The 24,843-nt window shown below is 47.5% G+C and overlaps 4 protein-coding genes across 5 annotated transcripts in view; 3 read left to right on the top strand and 1 right to left on the bottom strand.

Moving 5' to 3' along the window:
* Window positions 1-102: 102 nt before the first annotated feature.
* LOC311345493 (uncharacterized protein) lies at window positions 103-4,282 on the bottom strand. 2 transcript variants are annotated; one of them, XM_084469913.1, is made up of 7 exons: window positions 4,128-4,282; window positions 2,422-2,700; window positions 1,917-2,222; window positions 1,144-1,301; window positions 755-799; window positions 606-644; window positions 103-429 (listed from the first exon to the last, which is right to left on the bottom strand). In XM_084469913.1, the coding sequence occupies exons 1-7, from the start codon at window positions 4,165-4,167 to the stop codon at window positions 250-252; spliced, it is 1,047 nt and encodes a 348-aa protein (XP_084326039.1). In that variant the 5' UTR covers window positions 4,168-4,282; the 3' UTR covers window positions 103-249. The 2 variants fall into 2 exon arrangements, with proteins under 2 accessions (XP_084326039.1, XP_084326040.1); XM_084469914.1 differs by lacking the exon at window positions 1,917-2,222.
* A 1,290-nt stretch (window positions 4,283-5,572) lies between these two features.
* Window positions 5,573-8,979, top strand: LOC311345022 (uncharacterized protein; the record flags this gene model as incomplete). Its single annotated transcript, XM_084469382.1, has 9 exons — window positions 5,573-5,648; window positions 6,054-6,178; window positions 6,283-6,418; window positions 6,623-6,907; window positions 7,133-7,444; window positions 7,579-7,760; window positions 7,862-7,963; window positions 8,443-8,568; window positions 8,770-8,979. 9 exons carry the CDS (start codon window positions 5,573-5,575, stop codon window positions 8,977-8,979), a joined length of 1,554 nt encoding a protein of 517 aa, XP_084325508.1.
* An 888-nt stretch (window positions 8,980-9,867) lies between these two features.
* On the top strand, window positions 9,868-14,570 carry prpf19 (pre-mRNA processing factor 19). The gene is made up of 16 exons (XM_084469804.1): window positions 9,868-10,031; window positions 10,186-10,335; window positions 10,469-10,545; window positions 10,680-10,821; window positions 10,995-11,068; window positions 11,158-11,223; window positions 11,678-11,719; window positions 11,822-11,896; window positions 12,007-12,082; window positions 12,192-12,301; window positions 12,500-12,655; window positions 12,744-12,813; window positions 12,916-13,089; window positions 13,269-13,351; window positions 13,532-13,637; window positions 13,750-14,570. Exons 1-16 carry the CDS (start codon window positions 10,013-10,015, stop codon window positions 13,845-13,847), a joined length of 1,518 nt encoding a protein of 505 aa, XP_084325930.1. The 5' UTR covers window positions 9,868-10,012; the 3' UTR covers window positions 13,848-14,570.
* A 400-nt stretch (window positions 14,571-14,970) lies between these two features.
* The window catches only part of tcirg1b (T cell immune regulator 1, ATPase H+ transporting V0 subunit a3b), a 10,188-nt gene continuing 315 nt past the window's right edge, over window positions 14,971-24,843 (top strand). The window contains exons 1-21 of the mRNA XM_084469180.1: window positions 14,971-15,098; window positions 15,938-16,061; window positions 16,513-16,591; window positions 16,787-16,935; window positions 17,483-17,578; window positions 17,731-17,792; window positions 18,478-18,604; window positions 19,096-19,178; window positions 19,279-19,372; window positions 19,764-19,976; window positions 20,346-20,496; window positions 20,748-20,887; window positions 21,557-21,714; window positions 22,061-22,151; window positions 22,282-22,400; window positions 22,557-22,770; window positions 22,852-22,962; window positions 23,076-23,162; window positions 23,287-23,407; window positions 23,772-23,943; window positions 24,344-24,843. The exon at window positions 24,344-24,843 is cut by the window's right edge and continues 315 nt beyond it. Of these exons, the coding sequence (XP_084325306.1) occupies window positions 15,945-16,061; window positions 16,513-16,591; window positions 16,787-16,935; window positions 17,483-17,578; window positions 17,731-17,792; window positions 18,478-18,604; window positions 19,096-19,178; window positions 19,279-19,372; window positions 19,764-19,976; window positions 20,346-20,496; window positions 20,748-20,887; window positions 21,557-21,714; window positions 22,061-22,151; window positions 22,282-22,400; window positions 22,557-22,770; window positions 22,852-22,962; window positions 23,076-23,162; window positions 23,287-23,407; window positions 23,772-23,943; window positions 24,344-24,437 (2,478 nt within the window). The 5' untranslated portion in view covers window positions 14,971-15,098; window positions 15,938-15,944 and the 3' untranslated portion in view covers window positions 24,438-24,843. The remainder of the gene's footprint in view (window positions 15,099-15,937; window positions 16,062-16,512; window positions 16,592-16,786; window positions 16,936-17,482; window positions 17,579-17,730; window positions 17,793-18,477; window positions 18,605-19,095; window positions 19,179-19,278; window positions 19,373-19,763; window positions 19,977-20,345; window positions 20,497-20,747; window positions 20,888-21,556; window positions 21,715-22,060; window positions 22,152-22,281; window positions 22,401-22,556; window positions 22,771-22,851; window positions 22,963-23,075; window positions 23,163-23,286; window positions 23,408-23,771; window positions 23,944-24,343) is intronic.

The raw sequence follows: 24,843 nt of genomic DNA, 5'->3' as shown, positions 1-24,843 counted from the left end.
CAACATCTTCTGGATCAAAGTGTCAGATTGTAACAGGTGTCCAATGTTAGTATCAAACATAAAAGTTAAAGGAGTAAATATTTTTTACGTATTAGTTCGATAACCTCACTAATCGGTTCTTCTCTGTCTTAGTAGACAGCACTGTCTCTTAAAAAAAAATAATAATCTTGCAAAAAATATGGTAAAATAGTATATTTTAAAATAAATCATGCAATCCCTGAACTTTGAGAATCGGACGGGACGGAGTCCTTAAAGGAAACCGAAGTTGAGTTTGTCCGACGTGTAGACGTCCGCAGAGACGCATTCAGAGTGGAGGGGCGGCGCCAGATTCATGCCCTTCATCTCAAAGCAGGGATCGGTCTCAGAGGACAGGAAGTTGCTGGCGAAGGAGGCATCCTGAGCACCAATCTGGCTTCCTGTAGCTGGCGCCTGGGCAAAGAGAAAACACATAAGCCTCGATAAAAATAAAAATAAAGTTTCTAAAGTACACAACACAACCCCCCCCCCCCCCAAATAAACACCCTGGGGATACAGACATCTTTAAACTCTGAGGTAGCAGCCACTGCTGACACTATTGGTTTCGGTTGGATGTGTTCTGCGCTTACCTGGGCCGGAGGGGCAGTGGACGGCACGGAACTGTACATCTGAGAATAAAGCAAAGCAATAAACACGGTGAGTGGGTATAGGACAAGCGAACCGGGAGCACTCTTTGACATGGAGGCTACTCCGTTGGAAGTGTCCAGCGGCGCTTTACCTGGGCCGGAGGGGCGGTGAACGGCACGGGGGCCGGACTGTACATCTGAGAACAAGACACAGAGAGAAACACGGTGACAGGGTGTACGACAAGAGAACCACCGAGAGCACTCTCAGACTTGTAGGCTACAGGAGGGCGTCGGGCGTCCGTGGATAGCGCTCGTTAACGCACTGACCTTCACCGCGCCGGTGGCCGGGTCGGCGGGACGGTATGCATACACAGTGACAGGACCGCCGCTCGCGGACGGCGGCGTGGGCTCCGTGTGGTAACTCGGTAGCTTTCAGAAACACGCCGCAAACGTCGTCTATTCCATGGGCGAGACACGGGGGATGATTGGTAGCCGCCTACGCCAGACGACCTCGATTGGCAGCGTTTAGTTTTGTTTTCACCTGGAGTTCCGGAGGGTCGTCTGCGGGCTCGGGGACCTCTTCACTGCTCTTGGAGCTCTTCTTACAGCAGCACCTCTTCAGACAGCAGCGGCAGAACACCACCACGGCAAGGACGCCAGCGGCCCAGCCGGCAATCACCCCCGGCAATGAGCGGTCTCCTGGAGAAGAGGTAGGCGTTACTCCAAGACAGATCCACAACAAACTCAATGATTTTACTTTCAAGCGAGCTGGGATGTGACGCTGTTACCGGGAAACCGAGATCTCCGGACTCCGCATCATGACTTGACATAATTAAGAAGGATTATCCCATTTCAATGTACTTTCAATGTGTACATTTTTTTATGAACCATCTGCAGATTTTGTTGGTAATAACAGAGGTAAAGGCGAATCATCATGTTTTGTCTTTGCACTATACTGCAGAGACATGCCAAATGTTTTTCCTTCCAACTGTGGTAAAGCATAAAAAGGTTGACCAACCCTGTGGTAAGACACTCTGATGATCTGATGAACAGTACATTTATATGAGCAGATCATCTCCATGAGCTCACAGGAAAAGAGTTGTGAAACTGTGAGTATATCAAAGGTTGAAGAGAAATTGTAAAGGGCCTTTTTTGATACAGTAATTTATTTGACTCTTTTTGCAAAGTCTAAACGTTGATTGGCAATTAAAAAGTGCTAAGCGTTAGTTAAACATTCTGGTTAACGTAATATCCCAACGGTGGGTAAGTAGTGCATGGATGGCGGGGCCTCCTGACAGGTTGAGGGCCACTCACCTTCCACCTCGAGGTTCACCATCATGGCCAGATTATTCTTGTCATCTAGGATCTTAAAAACACCAGAATCCGTAAATTGGAGGTCCTCGATTTTGACAAGAGTGTACATTGGTTCACTATGGAATTGCAGCCTGCCGTCAAAGCCGTTGTATCTTTCATATCCTTTACTATAAAGGACGTCTGTTACTTCATCACCAGAGTGGTGATGGTGAGTAAAGGTAAAAGTAACAGTGCACAGCTCTAGCTCCAGATCAAACTCAAACTGTAGCTCTTCACCCTTAGTTCTGGTGTAACTCATTTCACGATCTGAAAGAAAGACAGAAGATATTCGATTTTACGGAAGGAGTGGTGAAGCTCTTTTTTTTTTTTTTTAAAGACATTGACCGAATGTTTGTTGAATCACCACACATGTATACGGGGGTCCAAGAATCATCTGTAGTAAGACCCCTGTGGTCCCACAACATTGAGAGTGCATATAAAATAAATGCAGGGAGAGCACACTCACGTGACACAGTGACGCTGTAGGTAGGTCCTATAGTATTGTTCCTGCTTGATTTCATAGTGTATTTTCCATTGTCCGCTTGGGTGAGTTTCTCTATCACAAACCTGGACGTGCTGCTGTCATACCACCCCCGTTTGGTCTGAGAAGGCTTGCTGCGTGTCCACAGGATTACTTCTCTTGATCGATAATGAGCCTCAAAGTACAAGTAGTGAGCCGTGGAATATAGAGAAAATGTTTGCTGTTTCCCATATAACGCATTCACCGTTGTTCCGCCTGAGAGTCCTGTATAGACAAAAAAACAACAACACAACTTGTCAAAATACTCCTACATTTGCCCTTGACAAGGATACTGTGTTTAAACCTTGAGGTCTAGTCCGTGGACACTGCCCACAGCGCCGAGGTAGACAGAGGGCTAAACAGACACACTAAGAGAGGCTAGACCTCCATGAAGCCTACCAGTGGCCTTAACAATCCCCTATGTGTGTACAAGTAATTACACAGTAGGGAAACAGGATCATTTGATTTGTTTTTCAGTGTTTATCACAATGGTTTACCGGTGCAGACAGGTGTCACCGGAACTGAGATTCTAATAATTCATAATTGCAGGGATTTCAGACCGACTGCATCATGCTGCAGTCCAAGATCACAACATGGGAGAGTAGCCTCCGCCTTCATATGTGGTTAGGCCTGGGCGATTGTGAGAAAGTGAAACCTTTCTCACTTCCAGCGACAGGACGGTTTGATTGCTAGGTTTGAAATGGTCCCCCCTGACACATGGTATGGCCCAATGGGCCTTGATTGGTCCACCTGTGACTAGTTAGGTGGCCTACTTAAGGGGTGTCACATTGTTTGTTGGGAGGGTTAAGGAAGAGGTGGCTTGACGCGAGGCCGCTACTTACACCCTCTTGTTGGGCTAAATGATGCTGTAGTTCAGCTAGAAAATTGCCAACAGCTTTTCTTTTATTCTTTTCAAATGTTAATTTGTATATTTGGAACCTTTGATTTATTTTATGTTTATTTATTGTTCGGTTTGTGGGAAGTGAATAAAACTTTTCATTTTGGAATTGCCCTCGTCTCACTCTTGAATCAGTTGACCACATCCTGAAGTTAGTTCAGGTTGATCACATCCTGACCATGTTGACCACATCCTGAAGTAGAGTGAGCCGAGAGGTTCATTTTCACAGCGATATGGCTGAAAGACATATCATGATATAACTTGATCGATAACTATTGATAATTGTAATGACCTAAAAAGACTAGGAATTACCATGCTGGATATAAACACTTCTGTTTAACACTTAATGTGACCTTCCACTGTTCTTCATTGATAAATACTCCAATGTCGACACAACAATGAAAAAAACTCAAATATTGTAAATAAGTATGGAACCGTGTTTGTGTAACAAGCCCTGCTCCTAGATTCGGTGGTCCAGTCTCAATATCGATATATATTGAACATGTTTTATATTGATATTGATCAAAAGTCTATTACGATACGATCATTTGTTTTATTGCCCAGGCCAATATGTGGTCCCGTGTTAATACAGTGGTGAAAACCAAATGACTAATAAGAGCACTAGGACGAAACGACAGAACGGGGTAACAACAACAACATAACTTATTAGTTCAGCAGCCTATATTTCCCTTTAAGAAAGTAAAAGTAGGAAGCACGCAAGAGAATGACAATCCTTAGTACTAGTACTACTCACCTATCACAGTGCAGACAGCCAACAGAGCAAACAGCTCCATTATCTCACTGGATTGTGGCGGAGAATAAGTGAGAAAGCTTCAGCAGCGGGACGGGCGGTGCAGCCAGACAGACAGACAGCCAGACAGACAGCCAGCCAGACAGACAGACAGCCAGACAGACAGCCAGACAGACAGACAGACAGACAGACAGACAGACGACAGCCCTGCGTGTGCAGACGAGGACCACCGTGCTAGAGCACTCCGCTTTTACAAATCCTATGTTTACACTTTAAATGTAATTGATGTGGGTCGCTAAGGCTTTCGGAACAGTTCAGATCATTTTAGTCGGTGCCCATGGGTACGCTACGCTACACTACACACAACCATAGACATATATACAGTGTGTCCGTATATCCGTATATATATATACGGATATATGTCTATGCACACCGCCCCCTACTGGTGGTCCATGGTCAGTGACATGTACGCCAAGCAGTGCCTCCCTTCTCCCTTCATTCTCCAATATCCTTTAACCATCTAAATACCAATATCCAAATGATTAAGAGTTGATGTAGCAGTCATTCTGTCAACGATAATTACATTATTATTGTATTATTTGTGTGTTTGCCTATTTGATGAATTGTATACACATGCACTTTTTGGGTTGTATCTTCATGGTTGAACGCACTTATTGTAGGACGCTTTGGATAACGTCGTCAGCTAAATAAATGCAACGTGATAGGTGATAGGTAGAAAGTAGTAACCCAGTTAAAACTAATTATTTAACAGCCGATCATATGAGATAATAAGATATAATAAGATAATTATTAAAATTGTCACTGTCAAAAAAATCCTATGCATGAGAAACAAAAAAATATTAGTCAGGTAGAAATGTACACAATGTAAATGTGTGTAAATGTGTGATCCTGCCACATAGTGAACTTATCATCAGGTCAACCGCGCATGCGCAATGAAACGCATCCTTTGAGCCACCGAGCACTGGACAATATCTCACATCGACACACTCATTCATTAACCGGAGCAGGTAACTATCGCTACGCTTTAACAACACTGACTTGTTGCAGCTAATTTGAGAACGTATCTAGTCAAATTTGGTCAACATTTTTTTTTCTATTTTTCCATGACCGTTACCTTGTCGTTGTGTGGCTATGAAACGTGCTTGAATACTCGTCATGTTTGCTGCATGCATGAACGGAATGCAGCGTCAGGACGGTGGGGCCTCTGGTCGGGCCATTCGCTGTTTATGATGATGCCATTATTACTACGATGCATCCGTTATTTCCTCTGAATACCGCTGAAACGAGAGTCCCCGCTTTTTTTTTATTTTAGCTACGACGACATGCTGGCAGTATATTGTCTTCGGCGGGGAAGGGGAAGACGCCTAATATGTTTTTCGTTGTCCTCGTCTATTGTCGGGCCTTGTTTACAGGCACTACACTCCGCGATGCACATCCGAGTCCTTCTGATGGCCCTTTTCACTCTGCCGCCATTATCCTCAGGTAAACCCATAGGCCTAATCCGTACTCCCAATTAGTGTCATTGCAATGATGCGTGGACTCAGATGAGTCTCATGAAGGACATAACAAGATTCCCAAGATAATTACAAATACAGAATAGAAGTGTTCAGTAATATTTTTCAAATGCACACTTTTTTTTTTTACTGTAATTCTGTAATGTGAAATTAATGTATTTATCAAATATGTATTTTAAATTAGAAAGAATCCCGAAATGTATTAGTAAATCTCGACTAATGAGACTAATTGCCCTCCCTAATAGTGGGCTCCTTAAAACTACAACTATTTTCATCAGCTAACCAGTTGGGTAAGTAGAACAGTAGGCTACACACTTGTGGTATAAGTAATGCGACCAACCAGATATGGAGCGTCTGTGTGGTTCGTTACCATCATGTCCCCCTATCCTTACAGGTGAAGAAAGCAAGACGTTGTGTCTGGGAAATGAGCTGAGTATGCGAGTAACTTCATCATCAACTGTGGTGTTCACCCCAAATTCTCCGCCTGGACCAAAGCGTACAATTTATAACGAAAGCTTGGTAAGTGTAATTTCTGGTGGGCAATGTACATTTTGATTAACGAGTAATGGCTCCTTATTGTGAGGTCTCGCCAAAGGATTAAATCATGTATGATGCATGTTTAGGTGATGGATCCGAGATTTGAATGGACCACAGACAGAAATTTGGTTCTGAAAGAGGTGACCTTTGGTGACGAGGGAAACTACACCATCATGTACCCTTACGGTATACACTTCAAGACGGTTCATCTGACTGTCTCAGGTACACTGTCGCACCTCCTCTCGCTCCTAATTGCATGTCTTTTCCCTTGTTGTTATTTCACTATTTATGAATGAATGATTACCAAGTCTCTGCACGGCCGGTTGCATAGGGTTTGTTTTCACTGTGCACGGTATAAGATGCTGCTACTGGTCTAGCCTTGGCCAAACCCAAGCCTTTTCTCTGCCTTCGCCCTCCTCCTCCTAGAATGTTTTCGATCCTACCAAGTTAACTACGGGGAGAACTTTCAGCACAGAATCCCAGACGGTGGCTACCTGCTCGAGTTCTCCCCCATGGGGTCTCCTCCGGAGGCACAACCGGTGCTGTTGTGGAACCGGACGGACCCGGGAATGAGTCAAGGAGGTCGGGGGCAGATGCAGTACCACAGGGAGGTGTGGCTGGTGCGGAGGGTGACCCCCGCGGACCAGGGCCGGTACACCATGAGAAGTAAGGCTGGAAGTCTCATGTCCCACAGCCGGCTCATCGTCCAAGGTCAGCAAAGCTTAGCACCCACGGAAACATCTTGACTCGTTTAACAAATGCATCTTTCTCTTTAAAATCAAGGCTCATGCTTGTCATTTTATTCCTTCCTGTTTTTTCTCCTCACACCCCATCGCATTTCTCATCCCTTCTCTCCCCCCCCCCCCCCCCCCCCCCATTGTCTCACTTTCTCTTTTTTCCTCCTCCTCCTCCTTCTTGATGCACATCGACGCGCAGGCCACACCTCCAATGTCACCCGCTTCACCAAAGAGTTTGTTAACCTTCCCCTGTTTGTCCCAGCGCATAACGCCACGCTTACCTTTACCCCCACCCGGTCCCCTGACGACCCCCGGCCTCGCAGGGACCCCGTGCAGCTGGTCCGTCACGGCCTGGTGGTGGGCGGCGACGCCGACTTCCAGAACCGCGTGTCGGTGTACGGGTCGGACGACGAGGTGGTCATCACAGGGCTGAGCTCCAAACACACTGGGGTCTATGACATCAGAGATCGAGACGGCCACCTGGTTTCCTCCACCAGTTTGTATGTGATCGGTGAGTCACATACAAACACCGCCCCCCCCCCCCCCCGCGCTTTGTGCTTGATTTGAAGGGGTGTCTGTCTGTTGTGCTTCTGCGCATGCTTGGTTTTGCATCGCTCATCCCTCTTGTCGGTCTTTCACCACCAGAGAAAATGACTAAGCTGCGTGCGATGATGAAGTCCTTCGTCATCCCCACTGGGATGTTCCTGTTGCTGGCCAGTCTCTTCCTGTCGATCAAGCACTACCCCAACTGTTGGCTGTCGCAGATCATCAGCTGCCTGATGGGTAAAAACAGCTCTCCTTCCAACCCGCCAAGGATCAATGTCCAGGTGAGGGTCTTCAGTGTGCTTTTAGGACCGGTTGTTTAGCGCCTGTTGGCCTGCACAGGGCAGTCTGTGTGATGGTCTCTCTTATTGGCGGTTGCCTGCAGGATTACAGCCCGGACGTCCATCAGCCCTCGGGATCGTACACCCAGCCACAGCATGCTGGGACCCCAAGGAAGTGGAGCCCCCAGGCCAGCCCTGCTCACACGGTAACCAGAGCGCTAAAGCACTGTCTATAGGCCTGACCTGAGGGGGTTCTCCTGTTTCACCAGTACTGCTGTGATTCTGAAAGGAGAAATGTGGATAATATCTAGGTTAAGAATAGCCTAACCTAAATATACCACTAATTGTGGTATTTTAATATTTTTGCAATATTTTTCGTTAAAATTTTGCAAAATTTTAACAGTTTTGCAATATTGTTCGCAAAATGATTGTTGCAAGAAGGTTTTTGATTCTGTTTGTACAGTATTTAGTGAATGCAGACCTTTTCTGAGATAAATGGTGCTTTTTGCCGCAGTGTTGATCACAATTAAACTAAATTAATTGATGGTCATTTTAACCACAATTGCAATCCATCAGTCAATTAACAATATAATGACATGTGTTTGATATTTAGATAGACTCCTGTATTTCAATGGGCAAGATAATTGGCAGAATCATGTGTTGTTCATGTGGCGCCCTGTTCCAGAATCGTACTCCTCAAGCAGCGGACGTTTCAACCCCGCTGTATCCAAGCAACGGCAGAGGGGATAACCAGAGGGGAACCAGCTTCCCGGGACACACGGTTGCTCACCCTGCTCCTACCAGTATTGGGGTGAGAACACATCTCCATTCGTATTGTGTGTTTATTGTAGCATACTAATCTGTAACCCGCCGACTCTTCCCTTGTGCATATATATCATATCACTTCCATGTGTTGATAACTTTATCGATCTATCTGCACATCCATAGCATGTCACGCCATTCCACTCCATTCCACATAAATAAAACCAACAATATTATTCCATTCTTGTAGGACTCCTTTGCGACAGAACGAAATAACGCGTTCTCTGTGCTTTGGGCTTCGGACTGCCTCCACTCCTCTGAAGACTGCGTTCAGTTCCAGAGCAAGAGGGACAAGAACCGGGGGGGTGAAGGGAAGGCCGACTTCTCTGCGCTCCCACTGGACCGCGACGACACCACGGACTCCACGGTTTACACTTCAGACAAGCTGAACTTCCTCTAGGGGACGCGTCAGGGAAGAAGGCCATTTGCGAGGAGCATGATGCACCTATAAGCTCTTCTAGAATGGTCCGAGTTCCACCTGCTGTTACTGTCAACGGCTACTTGTGCCTTTTTGAAATCCTTCAAACTTTAAACATTTCCAGTTTTTTTGTGATTGATTTTATTTATTGGTCTGCTTTCGGCTGCTCAGGTTTGTTAACATAAAGGGACTATGGATAATGGTATATTTTTCTTTTTGATTTTAATCCACTATAGCAAAAACCTTTCCGGTCTACCTCACTGCCCTCAGCTCCAACATGGAATGTTGGAGCAGTGCTTACTGTTGTGTCTGTGTTGTTGTGTGTGCTGACAAATTGTATTACTTTTGTACTTGTGCTCTGTTAGATGACTGCGAACAAAACTTGTACAAATAAACACCCCACAAAATTCCCCCAAAAAACGTTTGTAAAGATGTAGCTAATATGATAACATGAAACTGATAACATGTTTTTTATTGTATTTATTTATTTATTTATTTTTACTGAACAAAGTTTTGCTTGTGCAATATTTGCATTTAAACATGTATGTATTAGTGGACTGTCTACATTACATTATAGCACAATCCTCGTTGCTTAACATTCTGTTATGAAATACCATTACGCTTAAAAGCTTCATCGCAATGCCCAAGCAAGTCAGACCTTTTAAATAAAACATTAACTATTGAATGCTAATGCTTCGACCATGTGTGTATATCCTTCTTGATCCCCGCCACTCTCTGCTGGTCTTAAATGCAGTGATCACACAAACCTCGTTTATGACTCATCTCCGAGGCTAGGCGGCGGTAGAGGCGTCCCCACGAAGCGCACACGTCGCGCCCGAAGAACACCCGACCACCATAGTTGTCCCGGCATGCAGTGGGTTTTTGTAGCGGCAATGAAAAGACAGCGTGCTACTTCTAACTTCTGCACAACAAAGTAAATAATAGTTAGAATACACACCGACATATACGTAAAGCACATATTCCCAGGAACGGGCTACGCACTCACGTTCGGAAGATGTCTTTTGTTTGCGCAAGTAAGTGGCAGCATTGGTTATGTTCATTCAATGTAGCTTCGGGAGGGGGGGAAGCTACCGTGCTAATTCGGCTAGGTCAGCCCAGCCGCCACGCATTGCAGTGGATGGCTCGTAGTCTTTTTGATTTATTAACACTCTTGCCGCCGCTCCGCAGTCTCTAACGAGGTCCCGGAGCACCCCTGCGTCTCCCCCGTGTCGAACCAGGTGTTCGAGCGCAGGCTGATCGAGAAGTACATCGCAGATAATGGCACCGACCCGATGAATGGGCAGCCCCTCTCGGAGGAACAGCTCATAGATATCAAAGGTAACGCCGCGCAGTTCGTCACAGTTTGAGTAGTAGTAGTGGTGGTGGCACGTTTCTTTACGGTTTTAAGGCTGATCATTGCGCTGTGATTTCCCAACTTACTCTTTTTTTTTTTCTTTTTTTTGTACAAAAGTTTCGCACCCTATCCGGCCGAAGGCGCCATCATCGACAAGTATCCCTGCCATCCTCAAGTCTCTCCAAGATGAGTGGGTGAGTGGAAGTCGTTTGTTTGTTGCTTTCGTTTCGACGTTGTCTTATTTTCCACCGAGGCTTGCCTTTCTGGTTCTAACCCGCTCCCCCCCCCCCCCCCCCCTCCGCGATACCGACCCTTTCGCTCCATCCAGGATGCTGTGATGCTGCACAGTTTCACCCTGAGACAGCAGCTGCAGACCACCAGACAGGAGCTGTCCCATGCTCTGTACCAGCACGACGCCGCCTGCAGGGTCATCGCTCGGCTCACCAAGGAGGTCACCGCGGCTCGAGAGGGTAGGGGGGGGGGGATTCGGATCTTCTAATCAGCACCGTCGTCCCTTGTCTCGACCAGGCTGCTTCACAAGACTTGTTGTTTCCTACTAGGAATACACAGTTTTCCACTCTGCCTACTTGGATGTGTTTTCTCATGTGGAATGTGTTTGTTTGTTTGTTTGTTTTGTTCACAGCTCTGGCCACGCTCAAACCTCAAGCTGGATTGGTTGCACCGCAAGCTGTTCCCGCCTCTCAGCCTGCAGCCGTGGTGAGCCACTGGCCAGTTGTTTCCTCGGTGTTTGACAAACCAATCAATGTGGTTGTGGTTCTGTGTCTTACTGTACTCTTGTCCCACAGGGTGCCGGTGGAGAGCCTATGGAGATCAGTGAACAGGTTGGAATGACCCCCGAGATCATCCAAAAGGTGAGCGTCATCAACGTTAATGTTGTCCGAATGTCCGAATGTCCGAAATGAGAGAATTTGAATGAAAGGTCTTCATTCAAATAGTGTTATCTAGTGATGTGCCCGGATATTCTGATATTGGTTCGTTAGGTGGGGTGTTCAAATCTCAAGTTTGAATGCTTCTATTGTTTTCCATGGGGACAGCGATTTCCGTGTCTAAACAAGGCCAAAATATATAAAAAAAAGATCTACCTACTTTTAATGATGAGTTGGTCATTCATTTATCAATTTGAATAGAATAGGTAGCCGTGATGTTTCCTTTATGGCAGGGAGAAGATGCGCACTTGGCCTTTTTTTTAATTTATTTTTTTACATTTAACATTTGAGGCTCAAATTGGTTTATCGGGGCCCCCCCCCTAGTGTAATCCCGTACACCGCTTTCCTAACATTCTCACCTGCTCTTTGTTTCCATCAGCTCCAAGACAAAGCCACTGTCCTCACCACCGAGCGAAAGAAGGTTTGTCAACAATACAATCCATTTTCATTCTTGGGGATCTATCGTTCTGTGCACACAGTGGTGTTACATTTTAGTTACATTTTAGTCTTCTCTTGTTTCCAGAGAGGAAAGACTGTGCCAGAGGAGCTGGTCAGGGCTGAGGATCTGAGTAAATATCGCCAAGTGGCCTCCCACGCTGTGAGTACTGCCTCATTCAGAGCTCTCCAACTCCCCCACAGTTGTCAGCTTCAACTGTAGTGTTTGGATATTTTTGTCACGAGGTCATATGATGTTCTCTCTTCTCTCAGGGTCTGCACAGCGCCAGCGTTCCTGGAATCCTGGCTCTGGACCTGTGTCCTTCCGACACCAACAAAGTGCTGACCGGTAAGTGGGTCGGCCCACTTTTCATCCATTCCACCACCACCCCAGTTCTGGTTTGTCGCGTGCAACGTGGACTGACCGGTGGTTTGTGTTGTGGTTGGCCCCCACCCAGGTGGCGCGGATAAGAACGTTGTGGTGTTTGACAAGAGCGAGGAGCAGATTGTGGCCACGCTGAAGGGCCACACCAAGAAGGTCACGTCCGTCATCTACCATCCGTCCCAGGTAAACACCCTCACGCCTCGCACCCCGGGGGGGCCAGAGAACACGCATTGAATGCCGTCATTGGGTCCCCCTCGTTTGGATGGCGAACGTCAAACTGTTGCGTAGTCCACTACTTATGGTCTTGGGTAAACACTTGTCTTTATTTGTTTTCCCACTTGCCTACCAATCCTTTTATTTTATTTTTTTTCCCCCCTCCAGGCGGTGGTGTTCTCAGCATCTCCCGACAGCACCATCCGTGTGTGGTCGGTCACCGGGGGCAACTGCGTCCAGGTGGTCCGTGCCCACGAGGCGGCCGTGACCGGACTGTCCCTCCACGCCACCGGGGACTACCTGCTCAGCTCCTCCGAGGATCAGGCACGTTGCGAATCGGACCAGTGATGGCTTTGTGTGTGTGTGAGGGGTAGAGTCTCCCTTTTTTACTCATGCTCGTCTTCTCCTGCAGTACTGGGCCTTCTCCGATGTTCAGACCGGCAGAGTCCTCACCAAAGTCACAGACGATAGTGCCGGTGTGGGTAAGTGATGGACTCCCACCGGGCGACAGACCTTTTCTAACCTCAGAAGCTCTGGGTCTGTTTCAAGCTGTTCTCTCCCTCTCGTCTCCCTCCGACCTCCAGCCCTGACCTGCGCTCAGTTCCATCCGGACGGTCTCATCTTTGGAACCGGCACGGCTGACTCCCAGATCAAGATTTGGGATCTGAAGGAGCGCACCAACGTGGCCAACTTCCCTGGACACTCTGGCCCCGTCACCTCCATCGCCTTCTCTGAGAACGGATACTACCTGGCCACAGGTGAGCGTTGGGCCCTAGGATTCAGGACCTCTGACGTGAGGTGGCGTTCAACAGATCACTCCATGTCTTGGTCTGTTAACATGTGTATTGTATAAAGGTAGATATGCATAATGCCGCTGGAGTTTAAGTGCTGTGGGGAGGTTATTCCAGAGCTCTCAACTCTGTCTGCCTCTCTCCAGGTGCTCAGGATAGCTCTGTGAAGCTGTGGGATCTGAGGAAGCTGAAGAACTTCAAGACCATTGCTCTGGACAACAACTATGAGGTGTGTGTGTGTGTGTGGGGCTATGGATCCTTTGTCAGTATTGCAGTATAAGCTCCATGGAGGAATGTCAACGTTTTCTTACGTTTGAAGAAGGAACAAAAGCTGCTCATCGTCAGTTTTATTTTAGTTTACTCTGCGGTGAGGAATACAGCCATAAGTGTGTGTGTGTGTGTGTTTCAGGTGAAATCCCTGGTGTTCGACCAGAGTGGAACCTACCTGGCGGTGGGGGGCACAGACATCCGTGTGTACATCTGCAAACAGTGGTCCGAGGTGCTCAACTTCTCCGGTAAGGGTCTCCGCAAGAAGCAGCAGCAGCATCGTCCGTCCCTCTGTTGTTAAACCATCTTTTGCCGTTATGAACCGACCCTGGCTAACGTTTTGTCCCCGTCCCCTTCCAGACCACACGGGCCTGGTGACCGGAGTGGCCTTCGGAGAGAACGCCCGCTTCCTGACCTCCGCGGGAATGGACAGAAGCTTGAAGTTCTACAGCTTGTAGAAGGGTCCTACTGGATGGGGATGTGAAGGGCTTTGAGATGGGAGGGAGGGGATGGCTTGAGGTCTGAGTTATGAGCCTGCGATGAGATGCTGCGGCCACTGGTATAGCTTAGTCGTATGACTTTTAGTGAAAGGATGACGAATGATTCTACGGTGTGCCCTCTCTACCGGACACTGTCCGGCAGGGAGGGCCACGACCTATTGACGAATGCCCTTACGCTTGGTACCACAACAACGTTGTGGTTGGTATGTTTTTTTTTTTTTTTTTGGGGGGGGGGTGTTGTCTGTTTAATGTTGAAATGATCTTTCTGGTATTATTACATTTAGTGCGAAGGCCAGAGTATTGTGTCTTTCAAATTTGCCAGCAATGATAAATTCACTGTAGTGATCTTTCTTTTTATGGTGTCCCCGAGTTATTTTTAATGCAGCCACATACTGTTGATGATATGCTCTTTGCTTTGTTATGTAGTCTCCAGGACATGTAGGCCAACACAATATCTGTAGTAACGTACGCCCAGTGAAGTATGAACAAGTGTGTTAGATTTCCTTCCTTCCTGTCATGTGTCCATGATAAATGATGGACTGACTACAACTCACCCATATCTCTGCAGTGGTTAAGCAATGACCCTCCATTACCTTTTTTTCTTTTGTCCTATTGTATATTTCATGACTATTTTATCTGTTGCATTTCTGTCCTTTTACACCAAAATAAAAGATTTTTGTAATGCTATTGTGTCATTTTACCAAGCACTTTAATTGTCATAAGTTCAGCCATGTATGATGGTATCACTTTTGGTTCCAACATGGACAGCTCAAATCGCTGCACAAAAATGAGTCGTTCAGATACCGGTGTTACAAGGTTAGTTTGTGAGGGAAGCAAATCCTCATCACTCTAGTATGGCTGATTAACCTGGATTAAGACTGTTTGAGTATGACTAGGCATTAAGCTCTAATTAACATTAAACATGCTATTTACCGAGCTACATTTAGCAACAACAAGAAGGCTTAAAGGCATCATTTATATCCGCAAGTTCACATATTTTTACCCCTCAATGAGTCACTGATTTTCCCAACAGTCACGTGAGAACTGAGTAACGTGACTTCCTCAAACGGGAAGTAGCGGCCGCAGCGCCGTGACTGACATTCACCCTGAACTGAATGTAAACCGGACTGTTTTGTCTCTCTTAACACTCACACTCAGTCCAGTGGTCTGTGCGTCTGAACCCGGGGTCTGTCCAACTGCAAGGAACAGGTAGGGACCGAGCGGGGTCTCCACGCATGTGTTAGTAGTTGTGTAGATGAGTTGTGCTGAGCTCTATTTGTAAACAGTGGACGTCCAGTCACGGCGCGCAGGGTCGATTGTAATGGATTAAGTGTGTGTTGTGTTGGATAAAGTGTGTGTTTGCTGTCACCCGTGGTAGTCATGTGCGCTGAATAAGGTAATAAACCCTAGACACGGTGTTGAACGTGTTCAGACCTGCAGGATCCTCACAATCAGACCTTCCACTGTGTGGTTGAGATTATATGAAATCACTAAAAACGAAAGCAAGCAATCACAGCTGGCCCACAGACTATGAGCATTTTTTTGCTCTCGTATTTTAATGACTTATTTATGTTTTTCTTTCGTGGTTTAAAAACGCTGTTTAAATGAACGATTCGTTTGTAGATAAAGTGTGCTTCCAACTTGCCTTAGTGTCATTGTCTGCCTGTGTGATTTGATCATATCATATCAAATGTTTTCGTTCAACGTTTTAACCTTCTTAAAATTTAAAAAAGATCAATGACCTGGTGTTCTGCTGTCGATCAGTTTTAGTCTATTTAATCATGTTTGCACAACAGTGGAATCAGACGTGCTTCCCTTTTCTAATCTTTCCGAGCCATTTCCAGTTTTCTCCAACTCTGGCATTCCCCTCCGACATGTTACGATCAACTTCTGCAACTTTATTTAACACTCCTCCTTTTTTCGAAAAGGAGATCCTTCCCTTGCGGGTTCACAGTAGAGACTGAAGAGGGAAAATGAATGAAATTTCCAATGAATGTAGTGCACTTCCAAATGAAGTGCATCTGTTCCCCATTTCAATCCTCCTGTAGGTCGAAAATGGGCTCCATGTTTCGCAGTGAGGAAGTTTGCCTAGTGCAGCTCTTCCTCCAGTCTGGCTCAGCCTACAACTGTGTCAGTGAACTGGGAGAACTGGGCCTGGTGGAGTTCAGAGACGTGAGTCCACCATTGGTTCCTATAATCTGTCCGTCAAAGATTGTTCAACGCTGTACGCTTACGGAGACAACAAGCCGGTCGACCCATGGTGGTCATGTGTCAAAAGTAAACATTGGAACACAAACATGTTCAAGTTCATGTCTCAGAGATTAGCCATGTTTTATCTACTCTCTGTCCTTGCCTCTTCCCTTACACATCTATTCTTGCTTGAGTGCATGTATTTTCATATTCCTAGAAGGGCAATAATAATAATAACAATTCCAATAAAGAAGGATTTGTGCATAATCGTTTTTATGCTCATACAGAGATATAAAAATGTATTAACAGAAGGTTATGAATGTGTATTCTATATAGTAGTAAAATACACGGTTCGTCTTGTTTTGTTAGCGTTTGACTGATAATAAGCCACAACCTCTTCTCCTTCTGGTTCCGGTCTCTTTTCTCTGTTCAGTTGAATCCAAACGTCAACGCCTTTCAGCGGAAGTTTGTGGGAGAGGTGAGACGATGCGAGGAGCTGGAGAAGACTTTCAGTGAGTGCCAGGCTCCGCCGTACATGAGCAGTTTGGTCACGCGGCTGACGACTCAAGTACACACTCCATATCGGATCGTTTTGAATATTGAGTATTAACATGAACTGTACACTTCGATATTTTTTATTATCAAAGAAGAATCTGTTTTTTTTCTGGTGTACATTGCTTCTGTCCCCCCCCCCCCCCACTGAACAGACTACCTGGAGCAGGAGATCAACCGGTCCCGGTCCCCTCACATGCGAGGCCCCCTCCCACCCCCCTGCCCGATGCCCTCGGCCCCCCAGCCCCGGGAGCTGAGCACCATTGAGGAGGAGAGCGAGCGGCTGGCCAGAGAGCTCAAAGAGGTGGGCTTCCTTCCTTCCCACCCTGCTGGTGAAGCCCCGGGCGGAGGCGTCTTAACGCATAGTTCCTCTGAACGGCCTCTAGGTGTCCCGCCTCTAGGTGGATGACTCGGCCATTCTGAGTCAACCAGAGAAACGCGATGTCATTCTCGTAATAAAAAGCTCCAGACATTTTTTTCTGAATTCGGACGGGATCTCAGTGGCTGGTTCATCTCCCTATTATGTATTCTGCTTGGTCCAATTTGACTTGATTTGTTTTATTTCATTGAGAAGATAATAAGCATTGAATATTAATGGACTCCGGTCGTAGACTACTGTGGGGTGGCCATTCGAATCCTGCTCCTCAATGTTCCAAACGTGGGTCGTTTTTCGCTTCCTGGTTGCGAAACACCTCAAGCAATGGTGGGCTTGAGGGCACTAGGTCCATATTTTGTCTATGGCTTCAGCAGGACCCCCCCCCCCCCCCCCCCCCCAGTGTCGATGGCTTGGTTCCTGCTGAATTGTATCTGTCTTAAACACTTGTCCGTCCACTCCCTGTCCGTCCCACCAGGTGTCCCGGAACAGAGACAGCCTGCAGGCGCAGCTGGTCCAGCTTTGCCAGTACCAGGGGGTCCTGACCCAGACCCATTCCCTCACGGCCTCGCAGGTTACCCCACGCCCCCCCACGGACAACTTACATTATATTTTTCCCGTTCTTTGTACATTAAACATCTTTTTTTTTTTCTATTGTTTCCGTCCTCTGCTCAAATGTTCCCTCAAACAAGTAATCCACTTAATTCCCTTCTCCGTGTTGCACAGGGACCCATCCCGGTGCTGGAGACCCAAGGTCTGTTTGACAACCGTCAGGATGTCCACCTGAGGTAAACCACAGTCTTTTTTTCCTTTTCACTTTTCATTTATAAAAAAAAAAAAAAGGGTTTGAGAATGAAACAAAATCGCTACGTTACTCATGAGGTTCCCCCTCTCTCTCTCTCCTCATGGCGGGGGGTCGTAATGATGAGGTTCTCTCTCCTCGTGGCGGGGGTAGTAAATTCAAATTCAAATTCAAAAAAACTTTATTTGTCCCCAAGGGGCGATTGAAGACAGACACGTAAAGCAGCAGCATTTACACAGGACAAGCTTAGGTGCAACATAAGCCAAGAACAAGACAATTGTTGTTAGCTACTGACAGATAAAACACAAGGCATAGTTATGTACAAATATACAGAGTGATTTATAAATAGAGAGCTGATCTTGAAAAGTTTTTTGTAATGACGAGGTTCTCTCTCCTCGTGGCGGGGGTAATAAGGATGAGGTTTCCCTGTCTCCCAGCTTCGTAGCGGGGGTAGTAATGATGAGGTTCTCTCTCCTCGCGGCGGGGGTAATAAGGATGAGGTTCTCTCTCTCTTTGTGGCGGGGGTAATAAGGATGAGGTTCTCTCTCTTTGTGGCGGGGGTAATAAGGATGAGGTTTCCCTGTCTCCCAGCTTCGTAGCGCGGGTAGTAATGATGAGGTTCTCTCTCTTTGTGGCGGGGGTAATAAGGATGAGGTTTCCCTGTCTCCCAGCTTCGTGGCGGGGGTAGTGCACCCCTGGAAGGTGCCCTCCTTCGAGCGGCTGCTGTGGAGGGCGTGCCGCGGCTACATCATCGTGGACTTCCGGGAGATGGAGGGCAAGCTGGAGCATCCTGACACGGTGAGGAGACGACCTTCACACGCCTCGATTGCAGTTCTTCACATGCAATGAGTGGGGGGGTAAATATGGCCGCTAGGTGAATGAGGCCAACTGCTTCTGCAAACATTTCAAGTTTTCATGGCTTGTGAGATCGTGGTTATGGACGAGGAATTACGTTCATGTGAGGAGATTGCATCTTCATATTATGTTCCTTTTTTAAGGTGTTGGAACCGGTTATTGATGTTTGCCTTGTTGTGATTTTGGCTGGTGTGGAACTTTCTGGAATTATAATGTTTTTAACACAAATATCTTCACTTTCTTTTAAGATTTACAAATGGTAGGTCTGTTCATTGTATTGTGCTGCAGTATACTTCTAACTTGCTTCACTGTCATTTACATGACAACTGACCTTTGACCTTTTGAAATATTATTTGCATGAATGTTGGCTATGATTTCTGTGCTTGTAAATGCATTGGTTGTGACTCCAGTGCTTCATGACTCCTTGCTGACAGGGCGAGATGGTTCAGTGGACCGTGTTCCTCATCTCCTATTGGGGGGAGCAGATTGGCCAGAAGGTCAAGAAGATCTGTGATTGGTGGGTTCCGTGCCGTCCATTTGCTTTGTGTTCTTAATGTAGCTGTAACAGATGAACTCTGAACTCAGCCTGACGCAGTGGTCCTCATCTCTGCACGCAGCTTCCGCACGCAGACCTTCGCTTACCCCGAGAGCACGTCTGAGCGGGAGGACATCCTCAGGGGGCTCCAGGGGAGCATCAACGACATCAAAGTGGTCAGTTGGAAATAGACTTCATCGTCAATTCACTTCATGTTAAAAAAAAAGTAATAATAATGGTGTTTCTATTTAGCCAATCAGACAAAGTTTTTCTTTATTATTATTGTGTCTATCATGTGTGATACTTCACTTTAAATTAGGTAAATTCTCCCAGGTTTACTGATATACCTCATATTTGTCAGGTTTTTTCCTTCTCAATTGTTCCATATACTGCATAAAAAAAATGCGATGACTCCATATATATATGTAATAACGTCCCAGAAATCAAATTCTTCTCTCATTCACGGTCCCCAATTTTGGTTCAGCATTTTAAATAAAGCTTTTGCTTCCTCAATCCTCCTCCCACCGCCACCACCACCACCGCCACCACCACCGCCACCGCCACCAGGTGCTCTCCCAGACGGAGAGCTTCCTGCAGCAGCTGCTGGTGCGCGCGGTGGCCGTGCTGCCCCAGTGGCGCGTGGCCGTGCAGAAGTGCAAGGCGGTGGAGACGGTGCTGAACCTCTGCAGCCCCTCGGTCACCGACAAGTGCCTGATCGCCGAGGCCTGGTGCCCCGTCACCAAGCTGCCCGAGCTGCAGAGCGCCCTGCGGGAGGGAGGGGTGAGCGCGCCACAGGGGGAACTGTTTTATTTATTTTTTTTTTATTTTAATGTATTTTTTATTTATTTATTGCGTTTTCCATTTTTTTTTACAAAAGAACACCAAATAATAAAAAGACTTAATAATAAAATAAAATAAAATATAGTAAAAGTAAAATAAAAATACATATATAGAAAGAAAAAAAAAAAAAATATATATATATATATATATATATACATATACACACACATAAATGCATACCGACGCATAGTACATAATAAGAAAAAGTATGTAAATGTACGCATACCCACACATATGGGTAAATGCGTAGATTAATAAGTAAGAATCTTACCCCCCCCCCCCCCCCACACCTCTTCCTCGTCTTCTTAGCGCAAGAGTGGCAGCGGGGTGGACTCCTTCTACAACCGCCTGCCCTGCTCCACCCCTCCGCCCACCCTGTTCCCCGTCAACTCCTTCACCACCGGCTTCCAGAACATCGTGGAGGCCTACGGGGTGGCCAACTACCGGGAGGTCAACCCAGGTACGCACTCCCAACCGCAACCCCCCATACCCTAGAACCCTAGAACGGGCATCGCAAGGGCTGCCAATAATGGAGTGGTGTATTGACGTGTGTGTGTGTGTATTGACGTGTGTGTGTGTGTGTGTACGTGTGTGTGTGTGTATTGACGTGTGTGTGTGTGTGTGTGTATTGACGTGTGTGTGTGTGCATGTGTGTGTGTGTATTGACGTGTGTGTGTATTGACGTGTGCGTGTGTGTGTGTCGCTCCGCAGCCCTCTTCACCGTCATCACCTTCCCCTTCCTGTTCGCGGTGATGTTTGGGGACATGGGCCATGGGCTGATCATGGCGCTGCTGGCCCTCTACCTGGTCCTGGAGGAGAAGGACCCCAAGTTCAACAACAGCAGCAATGAGGTACTCCAGGCAAACCAGGGCGCCAACCCCAAGGGGGCCCCCCCTGGTTCATAGCAGAGCCCAGTGTCCCCTGGCCTCCACCACCTAGTGTCGTACTGACATGCACCTACTGTTTGTCCTACTCTTGTGAACTACGTTTAGTGTTTGTTGACCAGTCCATAGTGCTGCGTCCCTCCCACCACATTGTGTGGTTCCATGGCCGTCTGTCGTTGTTCCCTCTAGCGCGCTGGGAAGGAATCACCGGTCCTCAATCAGTTAACACCGCTTCAAATTCAGCACAGATGCAAATAACACACACATCAAGGTGGTGTGGTGGATTGGGTATTTTTCTAGACTGCTCTAGCTGCCCTCCTGCTCGTGCGTCACGCATCATCCCCATGTGATTTTCATTTAAACTGTGAAATCTAAATTGGTTCATTGGATCATAGCTTCACAAGCTTCCCTCCATAAATCCATCGGTATGTCCCTCTATAAATGGATTTTGGTCTGAGGGGGTTATAACTCAAAAGTTTGCACTTTGATAGAAACCTCCACCACAATTTAGTAGTAAATGAAACACAAAGGTCATTTAACTTTTATATTGTATTTTTCTTGTATAACGTAGTTCCTCAGGGAGTGGAACTCCTTTTTAACCCCGCGGTGACTCGAACCGACCTGTGTTATGCGTAGATCTTCCGGATGATGTTCGGGGGCCGGTATCTGATCCTGTTGATGGGCCTCTTCTCCATCTACACGGGGGCCATCTACAACGAGTGCTTCAGCAGGGGGGTCAGCCCATTCAGCTCGGGCTGGCACGTGGAGCCCATGTTCACGATCAACAGATGGAAGTGAGCACTCTTTTCTATTTCCAAATCCTACAATAGCTTCCTCTTATTTTTGCTGCTTGCAGTGTCCTCAGAGTCACACAGTTTCCTAATTTAAGGCATTACAAATGTTTTTGCAGAACACCTAATATTAGGCCTATGTACATCTTGCACATGTCTCCATCGGGGTCAGAAACTAACATGGCTCAGTGCAAACATATTATTTTTATGTTGAATCTGAGACTTTTATCTTGGATTAAACGGCAGCTATGCATATTCAAATCCCTTTTTGTAACCAGGTTTCACATTTCATTGCACACGCTCACCCGCTTGCTGTTTTGCTTTCTCCACCCCCCACCCCCCCCTTCAGTTCTTCCGTCTTGGCGGGGACTCCCTTCCTCGCCATGGATCCCGTGGTTCCCGGGGTCTTCACCAACCCGTACCCCTTTGGAATAGACCCGGTATGTGTTCTCTCGTCTGGCTCTTCTGGAGACCTCTTCCTTCATGCTTCTGCCATTTAGCTTGAGACCTTCCACTCTGACCTTCTTCTCTGTGACATGTTGTTGATGTTGTTGTTGATGTAACCGTTAGGTCTGGGGCATGGCCAACAACAAGCTGACGTTCCTCAACTCCTACAAGATGAAGATGTCGGTCATCATCGGAGTCATCCACATGTCTTTCGGAGTCTGCCTGTCCCTGTTCAACTACGTGTGAGTTGGACCACCGCTTCCCTGCTACACCCGTAGGCTGCAGACGCTCACAGCCGTCAGCCTCCACCCCACCTAACCCTTCTCTCGTGTGTGTGTGTGTGTGTGTGTGTGTGTGTGTGTGTGTGTGTGTGTGTGTGTGTGTGTGTCCCACACCAGGAACCGGGGACAGATCAGCAACATCTTCCTGGTGCTGATCCCGGAGCTCTTCTTCATGCTGTGTCTGTTCGGCTACCTGGTCTTCATGGTGATCTTCAAGTGGATCGTCTTCAGGCCGGAGCAGTCGCAGAAGGCGCCCAGCATCCTCATCCACTTCATCGACATGTTCCTGTTCACCGAGAACGCAGACAACCTGCCCCTCTACCACGGACAGGTGTGTCTGTCTGTCTGTGTGTGCGTGTGTGTGTGTGTGTGTGTGTGTTGTTAATACAGACAGTGTGTCCTCTCCCCGCAGATGGTGGTCCAAAAGGTCCTGGTGGTCTTGGCGCTGTGTTCGGTGCCCGTGTTGCTGTTCGGGAAGCCCACGTTTGAGTACATCATGCACAAGAGAAGACTCCGCGGCGTGGTAGGTCTTAGGTCGCAGCCCCCCCGCCCCCCCCCCGCCTCGCGGCCTCCGGTCTCCTGACGCCTCGGTGTGTTGATCTGAGTGTCCTCTTGTCCTCTTTCACGGCGTTTCAGAGCGGCGACAGGCGTCCGCTGGTGGAGAACGGCTCCATCAACGCCAGCCAGGGGGGGGAAGAAGAGGAGGAGGAAGAGGAGGTAGAGGTAAGAGGGATGTTGTAATTGACCGTCACGCTTGCACGTCGCCCAGAAGTGTTGACCTCGTGCTATTCCGGTGAACCGAGTGTGTATATTAATGTCTCTCATTCTGCCCCGTCTCCTGTCGCAGACGTTTGATGCTGCCGATGTGTACATGCATCAGGCCATCCACACCATAGAGTACTGCCTGGGCTGCATCTCCAACACGGCCTCCTACCTCCGACTCTGGGCCCTCAGCCTGGCGCATTCACGTCAGTGACGCACGCGCGCACGCACTCAGTCTCACACTCACACTCACTCACACAGTCTCACACACTCACTCACTCACACAGTCTCCCACACTCACTCACTCACAGTCACAAACACACGCTTGCACGGTCACAGTCACACACACACACAAACTCACACTCACACTCACAGTCACATGACTCACACACACGGTCACATGACTCACGGTCACCACTTCCTCAAGTCATTCTTTGAATAAATCCTTCTCTGACAATTTCTCATTGTTGAGCTCGAGTTCCGCCGTTGTGTGCTGTACGGCGGCGGCGGCGGCGGCGGCGGCGGCGGCCACGCCAGGCGAGTCACTGCCGGTGTCTTGTCCCCCTGCAGAGCTGTCGGAGGTCCTGTGGGTGATGGTGATGCGGAACGGCGTCAAGTGGAAGGGCTACTCGGGCTCGGCGGCCCTCTTCCTCGTGTTCGCCTTCTTCGCCCTTCTGACGGTCGCCATCCTACTGGTCATGGAGGGCCTGTCCGCCTTCCTGCACGCGCTCCGTCTGCACTGGTGAGAAGAGACACTCGCTTGAACGTCCCTCTGACCACCAACCAATCAAATCAAATGATCTTCACGAGTCAGACAAACCCGCTCACTGCTCACCGCGGGGGGCCGGGGATCGAGGGCGGAGGGAATCATCGGGAAGCTGCGTTTCAATCGAAGTTGTTCACGACGATTACAAACGCACCGAAAAGCCGACCACATGGCCCCTGGCCCCTAAGTCTCACGCTTTTAAGCTGGGCTAGGGCTTCCCATACTGCCAGAGGGCTGATGCCTCTAGGGCTGATGCCTCTAGGGCTGATGCCTCTAGGGCTGATGCCTCTAGGTTTCCACAGAGAGAGTTTTAAGCGGGCCCTAAGGACTAAGGGTTAATAACGCATGTTGTTGTTTTTTTCCTTTCATTTCCAAGGGTGGAGTTCCAGAACAAATTCTACGGGGGGATGGGTTACAAGCTCTGCCCCTTCTGCTTCACTGCTCTGATCAACGCCTCAGTGCCCATCTGATGGAGCGAAGGACTGTGCGACTGTTATTGCCCCGCGGGGAGTGCGTTCATCAGTGTAATGTAGATCGATCACGAAGCGGCCGCACACATTTCAGCATTTGGTTCAGCCATAATGATTTTCGTTTTTTTAATGTTTATCTGCAATTTGGTCTCAAGAAATCACTTAAGTCTGTGGCTTAGACTGTTCTTTGACATCAGTGGGAGCACAATGTCATTATGAAAAAAATAATTATCATACATGTACTATTTATACTAAACCAGAAATTACATTCTGTATTCCTATCGGTTTTGGCTACTCAAACTTTTGAATTGCATCGTCTTATCCTTTTTTACTGGTTCACATACTCAGGAAATGATAGATAGATAGTGATGATGATGTAGACATGGACTTTGGAAAGGAACATGTG

The sequence above is a fragment of the Micromesistius poutassou genome (genome assembly GCF_964030765.1).
Source record: "Micromesistius poutassou genome assembly, chromosome: 6".
Classification (NCBI taxonomy): Eukaryota; Metazoa; Chordata; class Actinopteri; order Gadiformes; family Gadidae; genus Micromesistius; species Micromesistius poutassou.
Note: the sequence above shows the minus strand (reverse complement) of the source record. Positions and strands in the feature narration are given on the sequence as shown.

Coding starts and splice junctions, on each gene's coding strand:
- prpf19 (XM_084469804.1), top strand. Junction 10,822..10,994: donor GGTCACCGCGGCTCGAGAGG/GTAGGGGGGGGG, acceptor TTTTGTTCACAG/CTCTGGCCACGCTCAAACCT. Junction 12,083..12,191: donor CACCAACAAAGTGCTGACCG/GTAAGTGGGTCG, acceptor GCCCCCACCCAG/GTGGCGCGGATAAGAACGTT.
- LOC311345493 (XM_084469913.1), bottom strand. CDS start 4,167: ATGGAGCTGTTTGCTCTGTTGGCTGTCTGCACTGTGATAG. Junction 1,302..1,916: donor GGTGAACCTCGAGGTGGAAG/GTGAGTGGCCCT, acceptor CCTCTTCTCCAG/GAGACCGCTCATTGCCGGGG. Junction 800..1,143: donor ACGACCCTCCGGAACTCCAG/GTGAAAACAAAA, acceptor TCTTGTTCTCAG/ATGTACAGTCCGGCCCCCGT.